Source organism: Manacus candei, unplaced genomic scaffold (assembly GCF_025592945.1).
Source record: "Manacus candei isolate 608988 ecotype Guabito, Panama unplaced genomic scaffold, ASM2559294v1 h1tg000076l, whole genome shotgun sequence".
NCBI lineage: Eukaryota > Metazoa > Chordata > Aves > Passeriformes > Pipridae > Manacus > Manacus candei.
The window spans coordinates 7,383,004-7,399,652 of NW_026138124.1; the positions used below are offsets into that span (position 1 = coordinate 7,383,004).

General features: G+C 52.4%; 2 protein-coding genes across 8 annotated transcripts in view; both read right to left on the reverse strand.

The window, feature by feature from the left end:
• The window catches only part of FAM222B (family with sequence similarity 222 member B), a 36,465-nt gene extending 29,851 nt beyond the window's left edge, over positions 1 to 6,614 (reverse strand). Inside the window, exons 1-2 of one of the 7 annotated variants that reach the window (XM_051809212.1) lie at positions 3,118 to 6,601; positions 1,904 to 2,106 (exon numbers count right to left, since the gene is read on the reverse strand). Coding sequence is in view for 1 of the 7 variants with exons in the window: in XM_051809216.1 (XP_051665176.1) it covers positions 5,782 to 5,857 (76 nt within the window). In the remaining 6 variants the exon portion in view is untranslated. Of the gene's footprint in view, positions 1 to 1,903 lie in introns of all 7 variants that reach the window. The other 6 variants (XM_051809213.1, XM_051809214.1, XM_051809218.1 and 3 more) reach the window with 6 other exon arrangements.
• Positions 6,615 to 7,970: 1,356 nt separating this feature from the next.
• Positions 7,971 to 13,227, reverse strand: ERAL1 (Era like 12S mitochondrial rRNA chaperone 1). Its single transcript, XM_051809355.1, has 11 exons — positions 13,090 to 13,227; positions 12,678 to 12,866; positions 12,461 to 12,588; positions 12,278 to 12,355; positions 12,063 to 12,109; positions 11,657 to 11,718; positions 11,130 to 11,242; positions 10,309 to 10,701; positions 9,676 to 9,825; positions 9,374 to 9,454; positions 7,971 to 9,086 (listed from the first exon to the last, which is right to left on the reverse strand). The coding sequence occupies exons 1-11, from the start codon at positions 13,175 to 13,177 to the stop codon at positions 8,964 to 8,966; spliced, it is 1,452 nt and encodes a 483-aa protein (XP_051665315.1). The 5' UTR covers positions 13,178 to 13,227; the 3' UTR covers positions 7,971 to 8,963.
• Between the last annotated feature and the right edge of the window lie 3,422 nt (positions 13,228 to 16,649).

Genomic DNA, 16,649 nt, shown 5'->3' on the forward strand with positions numbered 1-16,649 from the left:
TCACTGCAAATGTTACATCAGAATAAAATCAGATTTAATTGGCTCTTAAATAACTGAACAGCCACTTTAATTTTATTTCAATAGCAATAATTCATAAATCAAGCAGCTGAAATTCTAGCACAGAGTGACAAGTAAATAGAGCAGAACACACTGAAGGAGAGCACGAACACCACACGGTGAAAGGTGATTTTTCTTAAACTTCAGGCGTCGCCATTTTATGGACATCGCAAAGGTACCGCCACATAAATACTTGGAACTAAAACCTGTCAGCCCTGGGATGCCACACAGTTTATCAGCAGTTACTGCTTAACAAAGACCAATGGATGAGATGATCCCTGCCCAACTGGAACTGCCAGCAGAGAATATCTGGGATTTTAACCGTGGATGCAATTTCCCTCATGCACACTAGATGGAAGTATGGAAAAATCTTAATTCTTTCCTGTCTCGACTTCAAATTTAACTGGTTGAAATGTTATGTCGGACTGTCACATTCTGAGACTTCTTTTGGTTCTTAATCAGCAACTTCATTGATAAGTTGTAACTAAAAAGACACCCTGAAATATTAAACTAAGCTGTGTTGGAAATTCACAGTAAATACAAGAGAATATACAGCAGAAATATTAAAGATATTATTCAGGCTAATTTCTGAAGTACACGCATTCCATTTCTAGAGTGTTTAAATAACAATCACTTATGAAATGCTTCAGAGACATTGAAGTTACAGTTTTCAAACGTTCAGGCTATTTTAACAAACATCACTTTGTTAATGACTAGAAACAGGGAACTGAAAAGATATAACAGGATTCATAAATGCTGCTGAAGTTTTGACTGGAAAAAACCCCAGCAGATTTGTAGAAAATAGTGGGAGAGGTACAGGGAGAGAGAGAACCTGAAGTCTCGTGGAACAAGTAGATCAGAGCAGCAAACCTGAATGGGATTAAATTACACACAAATTCTCCTGGAAACGATCTAAAAAGTGACTTGTTCCAAAACAATCCATTCCTAAATTTAAACACTGAAGAGTTCACAGACACAAAAACTAAATCAGGCGATAGTGTGACCAGGAAAAAGCTGTTTTCCCTCCCCTGCTCCAGCTTTTTCACATATTGATTTTCCTCCACGCTCATTCACAAAGGCTCAGCAGAGTTGTGAACAGTTTAAAGTCAAAGGATGCACAAATTACCGGTTCCAGGAATACATCACCCGTTCCAGGCAAAAGCTGAGGGCTTTGCTGTAGCTGAAGAAATAAAACCAACCCAGAATCAAAATAGACTAATGAGCTGGAAGTGAAGGGCAAGCAAATCCCTAATTTTCCCTGTCTGCAACAAAGCCAAAGCACACGACATTCCTCAAGCTTGTAAGACAAAAAATTGAGAAAAACAGTGCCTGAAAAGAAGGGTGAACGAAGAACAATACTGGATAAAAGAATAATAAAGGAGGCATGAAGGGCTCCCCTTTCCAGATGTTAAGAATACATGGGGTTTTTTTCATTCCAGGTTTAAAAAAAGATTAGCAGAGGAGGAAGTTTACTTTGGAGAGTGGGAGCACCTGCATAATTTCTTTTTTGAAAAAGGTTCTTACTATGCTATTTCCATCCAATACATTTTATATATATATATATATATATATATATATATATACACACACATACAGTATTGGCTCAAGACAGTCACTGTATGACATTTTTCAGAGCATTTTGTGTGCAGGAACTGCCAACAGAGAGGGAACAAAATGAGTGGCAAGGGAAAGCCACAGGAAAAGGCAGGACTGTGAGACTCACATCCTCCAACATGCATGCTCCAAGTTTAACATCAAGGCAAGGAGAGGGAGAGCAGGATACAGCAAAGGATACGCCGGGGTCAGGAAATGAAAGAAGAATCCACAGTGCTCAACACTGACTTACGTGATGTTTTACCAATAAAAACAGGTAGGAATTTTTTTTTGCCCGTGGCTCCATCTTAGCCAGGCCAGGGAGATTGTCCCAGTACGAGAAGTGAAATTAGAGAGCACAACTGGATGCTGGATCCACCCTGAAGAGCAGAGCACGGCGTTTCACCTATTTCCACTTGCTCTCGCGTGGTTCCCAAATTAGAAACAATCAGAATCCTGCTGGAAACAATATACGGCACCTTAATTGGGTTGGCTGCGCTACAGACGTCAGCAATGTATCACTTAGTAGATCATTTTTTGACTGCCTTTTTTTTTTTTTTTAAATACTAAAAATAGCTTCACTTTCACGGTTCACCTTTTCTACCTCACGTTACTACAGGCATCGTAAAAAATTAAACATTCGCGCTCGTTGCACGCCGAGGATGCTGCAGAGCCCACTCCTGCTGGAGGCAGGATCTGACACCTAATTCAGCAGAATTATACTTAAGGGTTTGTCTCAAATGTGTTGCATTTACAGAGAACCTGTTTTCTAACACGTTTCCCCGTGGTACACCCATCAATGCATCTATTTAAAAGCCTGGAGCAGCTCAGTTATCTCTAAATACATCAACAAACCAGACATTCCACTGCTCCGCACATTCCAAGCACTCCAGAATCGCTGCACGGGACTTGGAAATTCACATTAAAAATCCCTCCCAGTTTTCATTCCTGCACACACCCCCTGAGTGCTACACCCCCACTATTCCCTACCAGGGCCACGCTGTAGTCAATTCCTGTGAAATTATTCCAATAGCAAAATATCACCATTTTCTTCACAAACCCTGGAAACTTGGACTGATCTTCAAACACGGCATAAACGAGTCAAGCAATGAGAATATGTAAATGAAGCATAATTCCTGAGCACGATGGGGGAATAATTATAGCAACAATGTAACAAATAAAAAATGAACAGGGTGGCATGGAGAGACACCCAGACAGAATGTCCCAAATTAAGGAAAAGGAGTCTGCAGGGTCTACAAAGTCAGACCAGCCACGGATCATCCATAGGTTACAGTCACTGTTTTTTTAAGTGTCCATTTAAACCAAATTAATAAAACCATTGAAACCAGCAGCTGATGAACACAGCAGTCTCTGTCAGCTCCAGGTGCAGGCAAACTGAGGCCAAGCTATGCCTAGTTTGGATAGCAAGATCAGCTTTTGAAAGAATACAACCCCTTGGAAAAATACCTTTGGGTGAAGTTCAGAACAACTTTTCTGGATGTCCATCAGCAGAAAGGCTGTTCAGGAGTTCTGTCAGTACTTGGAAAGCAATTTTGTTTAGAAAGAAAAATGATGAATAGTGCGACAAACTCATTTTAGCATTCACAGTCATAGGAGTCACAAAATACAATGGGAAAATGGGAATGTGGCATACCACACAAGGAATAAAAATCTCAATTATTCACTTCAATCCCCAGTTCGAAAGCATTTAAAATACTGAAAAATGGGGGATACACCCATTGCAGATGGAGAAAACTGCAAAACCTTTACTCATCCTTAGGAGTATCTTACCCAAAAAACAGCCTCAGAGGAGTCAGCAGGTCCTGGTTACAGTGTACAGCACAATGGAGTGACCTGTTACTCACCTGCTGGGTGTAGCATTTCACTGAACTACATGTTCTTAAAGCAATTATTTAAAAGTGTTGATCGTCTGTTAAATAACTCGAACAAGTCAGGCTGTGGCTATGTGCTCAGTGGTGTATTTAGCAATCCCATAAATCCCAGAATCCTGGAAGTTACCAAGCTTTAGAGAAATACAGAATGGACATTACTGCATCTCACACTTCACAGATCAGTGACTCCCCTCACTGTTACCTCACTGAAGAGGTAGCAGCATATAGGATATAAAATGTTTTGGTGATGAAGGTTTTGGGGTGGGGGCAGCCAGAGCAACACCTCTACCTCCTTCCCTCCCATTTCCATGTGCTGGCCAGTAATGAGTCAAGGTCAAAAATGAAGAAAAATAGAGATGAATGGACAAACCAACGTGGAAAAGTGTTGTACTGGAGACAGCTATAAAAGTTTCTATCCCACACCCAGGCATTTCAGCAGGTGCTGGAGAGGACACAAGCTGAGGCTCCTGCACATCACACAGCAGTCAGAGCTTCTGTGAAACACAGATACTTCAGTCCTTGACAGAAATTCTTACTTCTCCTCTTGATCTGGTAACAGCTCCCAGAAGCACAGATATAAAAGCTCATCTATCAGAGGACAACTTGAAACAAATACAAATAAGACTTAAACGAAGGCAAATATCCAAGCTGCAGAGAACACAAAGGTTCCTTAATTTTGCATTTGGAGAAAAAACCAATACTACATGGACATTCTCCAACATATTTTTAATGTTATTAACAGAAATAGCACCCCAGGCTGTGCTCAAGCAGAAAAAGTGTGAAATTGTTTGCAATGTGGAGTGAAAAGGGGATCAAAAATACCATCTTCTAAAATGGCATTTATTTGGTGCTAAGTGAATTATTTATTCAATTGAGAAGTTCACAAAGTGACAGAGGCGTAAACACAAGCGAGGTCACCACTTCATGTCAGTATCAAAGCTGATCCCTAGCAGAATTTAAGCACCTGCCTTTTCTTTTATCTCAGCACAAAATGAGATTTCTTTCTTTTTTTTTTACACTTCAAAAGCCATGTAACACAACAGAATACATGCCAAGCATGCAGGAACAGAGCATGCCAGCATCTTTCAGCAATCAGCTTTCCCTTGTCATCCATTATGTCAGATTTATCTATTTTTGCTTAATTCTTGCTCCAGCAATACGCATCCTTCCTCTCTCCAGACTATCAGGCTGCTTGGGCTGGAACTCTATACAGCTTCTTAAAATAGTTGAGAAATATTGAAAATACTTGAAGCGATGCCTGTAAGTTACAGCCAATTCATCAACTGATCCTCCAGCTCCCCAGACAAGGGTCAGTTCTGATTTCCTCACCTCAGAAAGTCTAATCAGAGTAAATATCATTTAGGAAATGTACACCCTCTCTTTTATGGGAACATTTTTCCATGGAAGTTTAGATCCTGTGTTAATTTCAAATCTTGACCTCTGTTTGCTCTCTTACTTGCTTTTGATCCAAACCTTCCCCTGCTAAAAATTAATAGTGAGTTCATCTGCTTTCAAGTTTCCTTTCTTTATCATTGCTTTCCCCCCCCAAGTTTCCAGACCCTCTGAAATGACTTTACAGGACACCAAAAGCACCTCAACACTCTCCCTGCATCCTTCACTCCCTGCTCTCTCCACCTCTAATATCTCTAAGACCCTTCAAGAGCTACTACCTACTGCTTTATGTACCTACTTAAATGAACAGACTCCAGCAAGTTCAAATTCTTAGGCTGAAAAAAAACCCCTGACCAGAAAATACACACACTGAAAGGAAAATGCAACTATCATCACTCTGTTCCCTCAATGCCTGTGTAGCACCGAGCACGGGATTTTCTCAGTCAGCTGCTGAATCAGATGAAGTTTCCGCTGCACACGCACACACACACACACAGAGTCAGGAAGCCCTGACACGTCCAGGAGGATTTACTCCATCACAAAGTCACCACCGTTGCTCCAGCACAAATGACATCACTCAGGAACCCAACCTCATCCTCCTGAAAGCTCCCAGCTCCCTCCTCTCCCACAGCGACCGGGGCGACAAAGAACCGGGTCTATGCAATAAAGAGGGGAAAAAAGTATTGCTGCAAAAAGTTTTCCCAAGGAACTTATGTTTTCTTGAGACTGTGGTTAGAGAGAAAATTAAGGACCGTGCTAAGAAGCGAGTAGAACAAATTATGGCTGAACTGATTAACCTGCACCTGTGATTTACCCTAAACTTGTAGCAAGTGATGAGAGGTGATACCAAGGGAGGGTGAGGCGTCCGTGAGCTCTCGCAGGTGCTGCTCGGGGAGGTTCACACGCTGCAGAACCAAAACCATTTCAACACTTTGCTGCACGAGTGGACTGAGAACAGAGGAGTCCAGCTCTGCAGTTTTCTCCTTCTTCTTCTTCTTCTTAAGACGCTTAAAAATCGGTTGGTAGGGAATAAAAACGACGGATGATTTACTGACGATATCTGTGCCCTGCCCATGGCGGGGGGACTGGGACGAGAGATGGTCTTTAAGGTCCCTTCCAACCCAGACCAGCTTGCGATTCTCTCGCAAAAGGACACTTTTCTTGGGGAAAGAATCACACAAAGGATGTGCTCGCACTGCGACCGCAATCCCCCCTCTCCCCTGACGGCACTTCTATCGCGATGGCTGGCGCACTATCGCGATCCGGGCCGCGTGTGTGGTACCCGGGGCAGGCATTCAGGGGCTGCCGAGGGGCCTGGGCGCTGAGGAGGGGACACCCCGGGGAGGCGGATGTCGCGACAGAGGGGGGGGTGGGTCGCGACACGGACGCGGGTCGCGACACTGGTGATCCCTCAGCGGCAGGGGGGAGGGGACACCCGGGAAGGACAATGGGGAGCAGGGCGGAGGGGGGGGGGGGGGGCAGCCGGTCCCGCCGCGCTGTGAGGGAGAGGCGGCGGAGGAGGAGAAGCAGGAGAAGGTGTCGGCGTGGCCGGCGCCCTCCCGCCGTGGCCGCACTTACTCTCGGAGCCCCTGCCCGGGCCTCATGGCGCCGCCGCCGCTGTGCCCGCCCGGCCCCGCCGCCGCCGCTGCCGCCGCCGCTGCCGCCGCCGCCCGGGCCGACCCTCCTGGCTGCGCAGCCGCCCCCGCCCGCCCCGCCCCGCGCACGCGCGGCCACGGGCACGGCGGGCAGGGGAGGGGAGGGGGGAGAGGGGGCAGCGCCGCGGCGCCCCCTGGCGGAGATTGCGGGCAGCGCAGCGGGGAGGGGGGACACGGGGGGGACATGGGAGGGACATGGGGGGACATAGAGGGGACATGGGAGGGACACGGGGGGGACACGGGGGGAACATAGAGGGGACATGGGAGGGACACGGGGGGGAAAACGGGGGGACATAGAGGGGACATGGGAGGGACACACGGGGGGACACGGGGGGGACATAGAGAGGACATGGGAGGGACACAGGGAGGACACGGGGGAGACATAGAGGGGACATGGGAGGGACACAGGGGGGACATAGAGGGGACATGGGAGGGACACGGGGTGGACATAGAGGGGACATGGGAGGGACGCACGGGGTGACACGGGGGGGACATAGAGGGGACATGGGAGGGACGCACGGGGGGACACGGGGGGGACATAGTAGGGAGCATGGGAGGGACACAGAAGGGACATGTGGGGGACATCGGGGGGATACGAAGGGAGGACACGGCGGGACATGAAGGGGACATAGGGAGGACATGGGGGGGACAAAGGGGAACACGGGGGGAAGGGGGAACATGGAGGGGACACAGGGGGACATAGTGAGGGATATGAGAGGGACATACAGAGGAGCATGGGAGGGACATATGGGGGGACATGGAGAGACATAGAAAGGGACATAGATAAGGAAGGATTATGAAGGTGGGGGGGGGGGACACAGGGGGCTCCACCACGGCCCCAACGCTGCCCACACCAAGGGGGCCTCAGCAGTGTCCTCGCCATCGCCCGGAGGCAGTCAGAGTACCCTGCGCTCTGGTTCCCTTTGGGGAAAGATGGGATAATTAACCTAACAATCAAAGCTCGTTAAGGAGCTGCAAGTCAGGAAGGCACAAAACTTCACCTCTTCCCATGCTGGGCTCACTTCCATTGCCCCCAGGACTGGCTGTTGTTCTGGGCACTCGGATCCATCCCTTCTCCTGCCTGGAAGCAGCCTGGGATGCTCTGCGGCAGCACAGTGAAACCCTGAGGCTCCCAAGATGTGGCCACACAGAGGGCACAGCCTTGCTCTTGTACCCCAGCCCTTGAGACACCTCCAACCGCACTTACCCAGCTTTTTTCCCCTACAGGGTGTAACCTTCAGATGCCGTAGCTCAGGAAATGGGATCTAAGCTCAGCTGGGGAGGAGGAATGACATAAAAGCTTTGGGTTGGAATAAAACGGAGGGAAGGTGATGGCTGTGAGGTCTTGATGCCAGGGAGGAAGAAAGGAGAGAACAATGACTTGTGCTGAGACCTCATTTTATTGCAAGGAAAATACAAAAGTTGGAGAGCAGCGTTTAAGGGACCACAGCAGCCCCTACATCCTGGGAAACAAGGAAGGACACTCCGTGGAGGCTTCCCAACCCGGTTTTGAGATATCTCACACTCCAGAACCCTTCAGCAGCTCAGAATGGTAACAGCATCTCCTTCACTGGTCCAGCCCTGCTCCTCCAGCCTCATCCGTGCCAGTTACTCTCCATCCCCAACCCCTTACCCCCGAGCTGCAGAACCTGTTGCTGTTCCCACTTTGGGCTTTTCTTAAGCTGCAACAGTTTCTATGTTTGTATCTGCAGCCTTGGTACAAAGAATAAGGGCTTTGAAATAACTCTGGTGCAATAAAGTATTCAAATTCCTAAAAAGTGGGAACATGCTGGTTTTGCACGACAGACAAGCCCTTCAGGCATTACAGATGTTTCAGCTGCCAGCAAATCCCTTAAACTGATCCCCTACACTCATGAACTTCAACAGGGCAGGGAGCAAAGCCAATGTAAGACCATAGTGTGGGCTGGGGTAGCGTGTTCCTCCTGTGTGATCACACTGGAGTAGTTCAGCCTTCAGAAGAGAAGAAAAATGTGTGCTAATCATCCTTCACTGCAACCCTGTGTCTGCTAAAAGACAGGAGATGCTCCTGAACTTCCAGGTATAAAAACCTGTGAGCAAGAATGAAGGACACAGCCCAAAAGAGGTGGATGGCAGCTCTGTAAATGCAGAACCATGGGTGCAGCTGGTTCTCTGATGTCCATCCCAGCTTCCACAAGGCCAGGTGCAGTAGAGAATCTGAAGATCTACTGCAGTTTGGGGCATTCTCTCAAAGAATAATATATTCCACTTCAGCCCACTATATTAAGTCCATTATCCTCTGTTTCTGGACTGAACAGAGGTGCCAAGATATCCGCAGGGGAATATAGGATCTGTTTCTCCAGATGATCAGAGAGTTCAGGGGCTCTTAAAACACTCAACTCTTCACCTCCACCCTGAGCTTCAAGCGGACGTCACACAGGAAAGCGTTCATCAGGTCCTGCCCAGCCTCCTGAGCAATCCTGCTGATGACTTTCCCTCCTCTTCCAATCAACATCCTCTGCATTAAAACCCAGAGAAGACATCATCAGACTCATCCTTACATTGCCCAGCTGCAGGGAGGAATCACCCAAGGAGGACAACACGGCCACAAGCAGCAAGGGAGATGCCAAGATCAAACCATGGGCTACTCCAGGGAGGTGTAAGCTACTATTGAATAGTCTGTGTCAGACATGTGGCTCTTCCCAAAGGAGGGGGAGAGGGGATCACAGCAAGGATGCACATGTGCTGGAATAAGGGAACCTCCCTTCACCCTCCCCAGTGCCCCGACTCTCTTCCATCGCTCACCATATGAGCCTTCCTTGGGACCAAGAGGTTCTGCACGATGAGGAGCTCCCCACATTCTCCTTCCTCCCACATCTCTGTCACCTGCAACAGCAAGAGTGCACTTAGCAATCCTGGAAAACCCTCAGGAACCACAAAGACCACTCCCTTGGAGACACCAGCACATGGAGGGCCTCACAGCACCTGAAGTGCAAATATTGAGTCACCCCAGATTCCACAGATCCAAATGAAGGGATTCTCATCACACAGCCCAATGTTTCCAGTTAAACAGCTCGTGGGCAGATCTGCCTGTGCACACTTCCCACCTGAGTCACGCCATAGGGCACCTCCAAGGGCAGGTACTCCAGGACCTTCTCCCTGATGATGTTGTCACAGACTTCCTGAGGTGACTGGTTGGTCAGGACATCGCTGTGGAACTCCCAGGGGCCTGGCTTGGCTTGCATCAGGAGGTACTGCTGTGGGCACAACACACACACCCCCAATCAGCTGTCAGGTACCACCTGCATGGTGCCAACACCTCTGTGCTCGTTCTGCAGCGAGGGCACTGCTGCTGGCCTGGCACCAGAGCAGGAGTTTGGTATTTTTGGCAGGGAAAGGAGAAAAGGAAGCTCTGAAACTCCTGCCCTGCCAAAGGGTCACCCCTCCCTAGAGCCGTCTGTGTGAGTTACAAAAGCCCACAGCACCTCTGGAGCTGAAAGAATGAATGGTGGGTAGTCATTGTTCTGAGCAAGCTGCTTTTTGGAGAGCTCCAAATGAGAGTTTTGTACAGAAAACTCTGGAAATGCAATACAGACATATCCCCACATTGACACACAACACTTTCCCCCCATCCCAGGCCAGGAACAGCAGCTCTGCTACTTCCTCACAGGAGATTAAGCTCAGGATGAAGTGCTGGGGTCCCACACCAGTCTCAAGGTGTGACACAAGCTCAGAGTTACCTTGAGTGTATCCACCTCCTCCCCACTGCGAGCTGCCAGCATGAAGATCTCCCGGAAGTTTGGCCAGCCTTTCATATCTTTTAGATCCTTCTGTCCATAGTGCTTTGGCCCTTGGGCTTCCTCTGTGATAGGGCTGGATTTAGCATCCCTCACACCACTGCTGTTGTCCAAACCAGAGCCTTCCCGGGCCTGATCCGTTTCCTGCCGACAGGGAGACTCTGGGGCCCTGCTCCCAGGAGGAAAAGCCTGAGTGATTTGAAGAGGAGGCTTGGCTGAAGAACTGGAATCAGCTTTAAATGTAGATTTCACTTCCAGTTTCTTTCCATTTACAATTCCCTCTGTTAGGTCAGTTACTATGTCCAGCAGGAGATACTTCTTCTTTAGTATGTCCACCTAAAGTCAGAGAAAGGTGTCAGGATTTGTCCTAAATGAGCTGAGCAGCTGGGCCCTGGATCTAAAGGAGCCAGAATAAATCACTCAGGGAAGTAGCTGCTGCAGGACAAGGCTCCTGCAATAGGACAGGACAGTTTGGTGACCAGGAGTGTGTCACCAGTGCCAGCACAGTTTGTCCAAATGCTGAGAAACTGTCAGCTCTGCTGAGATTCTGTCTGGCCAACCCCACTCCAGCTCCTCTTCCCAGGTGGATTTAAACGCCAGGCTGCAGCACAGCACCAGTGCATGCAACATGTACACACACACACTGCAACATGCTGGAGCAGAGGGGGAAACCAGTGTCCTTTAACACATCAAGGACCCAAAAAACCATGGCTGCTGTTGTCAGGTGGTGTCTGAAGAAGGCAGGAAGAATGAGCAGGATTTACCTTGTTCAGGACCAGGACACTGGGGATGTGGGGAAACCTTGACAGACACTTCAGCACCTCTCTGCTCAGAGCGTTCCTTGTCCAGTGATCTGACACGTCCACTAAAACCAGAACTGCCAGGAGAGAGGGAGGGAAATAGGATGAACCTGCCTTTTCCAGAATGTTCACTTGCAGCTTTAGAGTCTGTGGTCACCCCCCTCCTCCTGCTCCTTCTCTCTCTTCCACAGGAGATCACAAAAAGAAGAGTTTTAATAGGTAAAACACTAAAATGCTGTTTACACCTGCCATCAAAATGACATCACACGTGCTAAAACTTAACATCCAAGCCCAGTTATTAACCCAAGCTGCCCCCCCTCGGCACCAGGCAGTCCTTATCCACTCCTCAGCTCAACATTCCAAATCTTTTCTCTGCCCTTCCCTCCTAGCTCACACTCACAGGGCTGCTCAGCAAGCACTCAGACACCACAGCTGTAAACTTGTGTGGCAGAAAAGGGTTTGGTTTGTTCCAAGAGGAGTTGAGGACCCACCTAAATCCGCATGTTTCATGCTGTCCCATGGGTCTGTCAGCATGGCTTTCTCTAAATTATGTCTGAAAGGTACATGAAAATGAGTCAGCCAGACACACTTAGCTACAATTGTGTTCCTTCCCCTCAAAGTGGGGGAAAAAACCAGAGTTTTCCCTCATCTCAGATGCCACAAAGCTGTTTTAGGGGCTGTGACATCCCTTGTTACATATGCAGAACCAAACACGACAGGGATGTCACAGGCTCTGTGTGCTACTGAAATTGCAACCATAAATGAGGTAAAATAAGGCTAAAAATACACATTCCTGTTGCTCCTATTTTACAAACTCTGCACAATGAAAAATCACATTCTGGTTTTATCAACCCTTGACAGGCAGAAGCCTCCCTCTCCCCACTCCAGTGGTGATACCTTTTGACTTTTAATGGATTAGTAAGGCCAGGTGTGTCCAGAATGATCTAGAAAGAGGAAAGACAGATCCTGTAAGTTTGCCTGTGGTTAGTGGTCAGGGTAAAACTCGTATTTGTGCAACGAGGAGCGATCCCACAGGACAGAGATGAGCAAACCCTGCCCTTTCTGGCTCACAATGCCCAGTGCCCCAGGCAGGAGCAGCTCTGGGAGCTCACCAGCTGTGTGTCCTCGTGTGTGATGACACCCCTGGCTTTGCACCGGGTCGTGTGAACCTTCTTGGAAACTGGGAAAACCTGCAGGAAATTAAACATGTTACTCAGCCAGAATATGGAAAAAAAAAAAAAAAGAAAAAAAAGGCAATATATCAGCCTGAACTTGCTGCTCCAGCCCAGCCTCACCTTCCTGCCCAGGAGCTGGTTGGAGAGCGTGGATTTTCCGGCGTTGGGGGCGCCGATGATGGCGATCCTCAGCACCTTGGGGTTCTTGGGCTGGTCGGGCCGGTGCTGCAACAGCCGCTTCTGCTCCTCTGCCGGGGAAAGGAGGGACTTGAGCGCTGCTAAACCCCCTGGGCGGGTCGGGATTGTCCAGGAGGGGCAGCACCGGGCACCACCTCACCTTTGCTGGTGGCCACGGGTGGCGGGTGCTGGCCCAGGGGGGTGGGCGGTGCCTCGGCGGGGATGCCCAGGAAGCTGCCCAGCGCCGAGCTGCTCCCGTTCCAGCGGGCAGGGACGCTCAGGATCCTGCCCAGCGCTGCTCCAGTTCCCAGCTCCCAGTTCCCGCTCCGGCGGCTCCCCGGAAGGCAGCCTGGAAGGACACCACCAGCAAACACTGCATATACCGAAAACGTACCGAAAACTTCCCAAAATCTCGCTGTCCCCTCCCTCCCCGCGCAGCAGCGCCTGGGCAGCGCTGCTGCCCCGCAGCCTCTACAGGGCTTCTGGGCCAGCCCCGGAGCGCCCGTCCCGCTCCTGTTCGCCGCCTCACGTCCCCGGCCGCCCCCCCAAGCACTCCCACGGCCCCGCCGCACCTATTCGCCGCAGGAGCGGCCCCGTCGCGGCGGCCCCGCTGCCCCAGCGCAAAGCGCGGGCGACGGCCGCGGCCATGGAAGCCGCCATATTGCCCCGCCGCGGGGCACGCCGGAAGCGCCACCGGCGCCCGCCCCCATTGGCGCGCCGCGCGGGAGCATAGAGACGAGGGGAGGGCGGGGCCAGCGCGCCGCTCTGCCGCACGGGGTTATGGGAAGGAAGCGGACTGGGCGGGATGGCGGGAGCGGGGCGCGCCCCCTGCCGGCCCCGCCGAGCAGTGCTCCCTCAGTGCTCCCAGTGATCCCAGTGATCCCAGTGACCCCCCCAGTGCTGCCACTGCCCCCAGAGACTCCCCCCAGTGCTCCCAGTGCCCACAGTGACGTCAATGCTCCCGTTGTTCCCGGTGCTTCCCGTGCCCCCAGTGCTCCCAGTGTTCCCACCACACAGTCCAGTGAGCCCCAGTGCCCTGGGGCATACAGTATGTCCCAGTTCTCCCTACAACCCTCCTCACTCCATCCCAGTGCACCCCAGGATGCCCAGTGCCCCCCACAACACACCCAATGTATCTGAATACTCCTCTGTGCTCCCCAGTGAGCCCCAGCGCTCCCAGTTCCCCTCTTCAATGCAACCCTGTGCCTCCCAGTGCTCCCCTTACATCCCAACGCTCCCTGGGTCTCCCCAGTCTCTCCCAACATCCAGGAGTGCCTCCCAGTTCTCCCCAGTGCTCCCTGCAACACACCCAACGGGCTCCACTGTCCCCTGCACTCCAACACCCTGCCCACACCGCACCCCAAGGTACCCCCGTGCCCCGTTACACCCAAATGCACCCAAAATTCCCTCTCCCACCCTGCGACCCAGTGCACCCCCGAGCTCCCCAGTCCACCCCAGTGACCCAGTTCCACCGGGCCTGGAGTCCCCGGGGGACGTGGTGAAGAAGCAGAGACAGAGACGCGGTGCTGTAACCCCCCTTTTATTGTCCCGTGCCCGATCCCGGCGCTCCATCTCCGTGTCCGTGCCGTGCCATCCCGTTCCGTGCCGCGTGCCCGGCCGTCGGCAGAACCGTTACCATTACTAAACTCAGTAATGGTAACGGTTTCCCCGCCGGCCGCGGATCCCCGGAGGTGCCCCGAGCTTCTCACACCTGGCGGTGCCCCATCCCACCACCCTCCCCACCCCGCACACTTGTCCCACATCCCAGACCCGCCTCCCCCCGCCCCCGGTGCCCCCCTGTCGCGGTCCCACGCCGTGTCCTGGCGGGCGGGTGGTCGGTGCAGCCCGGGGAGTACATCATCTATACTGTAGTGTCTCATAGCCAACTTACAGTATACGATGATATCCTGCTCGGAGCGGCGGCAGCACAGGGAGCAGGGAGCGGAGCCTGGGCGGGGAGAGCTTGGTTAGGGAGCACAGCACCAGGATCGCCCCATCCCCACCTCGCTGTCCTGCTCACCCCATCCCTGTCACGCTGGTCCTGCTGCACCACAGCAGGACAGAGGCTCTCAAGGGCCTCCCCACCTCATCACCCCCCTACTCCCTCATTATCCCTCCCAATCCCACCACCCTAAAGCAGGATGGAGGCTCTTAGTGGCTTGCCCATCCAAGCATCCCCCTACACCCTCCTTGTCCCCCCATTCCCACCACCCCAGAGAAGAGCAGGGGCTCCCAACAGTCTCCTGACCCCAACAATTCCCTATCCCACCTCTGCCCTCCAGTCCCACTGTTCCAGAGTGGGGTGAAGGCTCCCAATTGCATCCCCTCTCCAGCATTCCCCTAACCCCTCCTGGGGTATTCCAAATCCCATCACTCCAGAGCAGGAGAGCAGCTCCCCAGGTGGTGGCACCTACCTATAGGGGTGGCACTGGGGTTTTGTGGGGTGCTGGGTCTGTACCCGCCTTATAAAACCTGCTCTGCCTCATCTGCATATCTCACATCTGCACTGCACAGCTGGACAGGGCCCTTAACCCCTTCTTGCCCGGGGGGGGGCACAGCCCCAAGCAGCTCCTGCCAGCCTGCAATTGCCCACGGGGGGGTTGGGAATGAGGGGCTTGCGGGGGGTCACCCCCCATACATTCAGTGTATAGGAGTGGCCCCCACAAATCCCCCACCCTCCTGCCTTGACCCCTGTGGTCACCAGGATTGTCCCTTCCCATAGCTGTGGGGAACCCAAATGGGGAGCTATCCACTGCAAACTGGCTGCCACTTGCTGGATGGTGGTGTTGGATGAGGCAGGGTGGCAGTCCATGGGGATGGGGCCTGGGATGGTGGTGGTGGGACACGTGGGTTCAGGGAGTCACTCTGCACAGGCACTGCCAGGTGAGGAGCCTGTGTCCCCCTGGGGTGGGTGACCTCCAAAGTGCTGTGTCCCTTGAGGGACATGTCCCCATGCAGTGTGTCCCCCCAAATAAGATGTGCTCCCTGCAGGAACAAGTATCCTGGGAGTTCATATCCCCTGTGTGAGTGCACCCTCCTCCCAGGGGTATGTGTCTCCTGCAGAGAGGTATCCCCCAGCTGTGTGTCCCCAAGGACAGGCCCCCCCGACCACACGTGTCCCCAAGGGCTCTGTCCCCTCATTGTGAATGACTCTGGTCATACTTGTCCCCTGGCCACATGTTCCCAAGTGGCTGCACCCCCTGACCATGAGTGTCACCTGCCTGTGCATGACCCTGGTCATTTGTGTCCCCCAGCTCGGTCTGTCCCCCCAGGGCCACATCCTGCAGCAGGTGCTGTGCCATTGTGCTGGGTTGTTTGTGCCAGGACACACCGGCATTCCTGGAAGTCGGCTGTGGGGAGGTGATAACCCCCTGCTGGGACCATCTGCGTGGGGGTCCCGATAAGCAGCAGCGTCCGGCTATCGGGGACCCTGCCCTGCCACACAAGGTGTCCCCAGACCTGCTGTCACCTCTGGGTGACAGGAACAGGGGCAGCATCACCCCAGCCTGGCCAGACCCTGGTAGGAGGTGGCACAAGGTCAAGCCTTGGTGCCACCCTGGCACCAGACATGTGGATGTGGGGGACTCGGGGGCTGTGAGGGATTGTTCCCTCCTGGTTTTGGTCCCTGAGGTGATCCAGAGGTGTCCTGGAGCCCGTAGTGCTCCCCAAACTGTGGCACAGGCACCCCCAGCACACAGAGCAGCAAAACAGGCAAAGTGTCCCTGAGTTCATCAAGCCCTGCCAGCCCCATGGGATTGTCCCCATCCCAGTCAGTGCCCGCCAGCCCCACTGCCCACTGCACACACACAGCACTTGAGGGTAGCCCTGCCCTGTGGCCTTGCGCCCTTCAGGAGAGAGGGGGCCCAAGTGTCCCCCCAGGCTGGTATCACAGAGATGGTGAGGGGACCCCTGGGTGCCACAGGAGACCCCTGTGTGCCACAGCCCTCCCACCAGCCGTGCTGGCCCAGGTCAGCATGTCTGGCTCCAGATAAGGATGTGCTGGGGGCTGCCAAGCTGTCCCCACCCAGCCTATCTGCAGGGCCACCCTGCAGGACACATAGGACAGGGCCTGTTGTCTTGCCCTGTGTCTGGGGGGGACATGGAGGGTCTGGAAAGCAATGAGAAACCATCT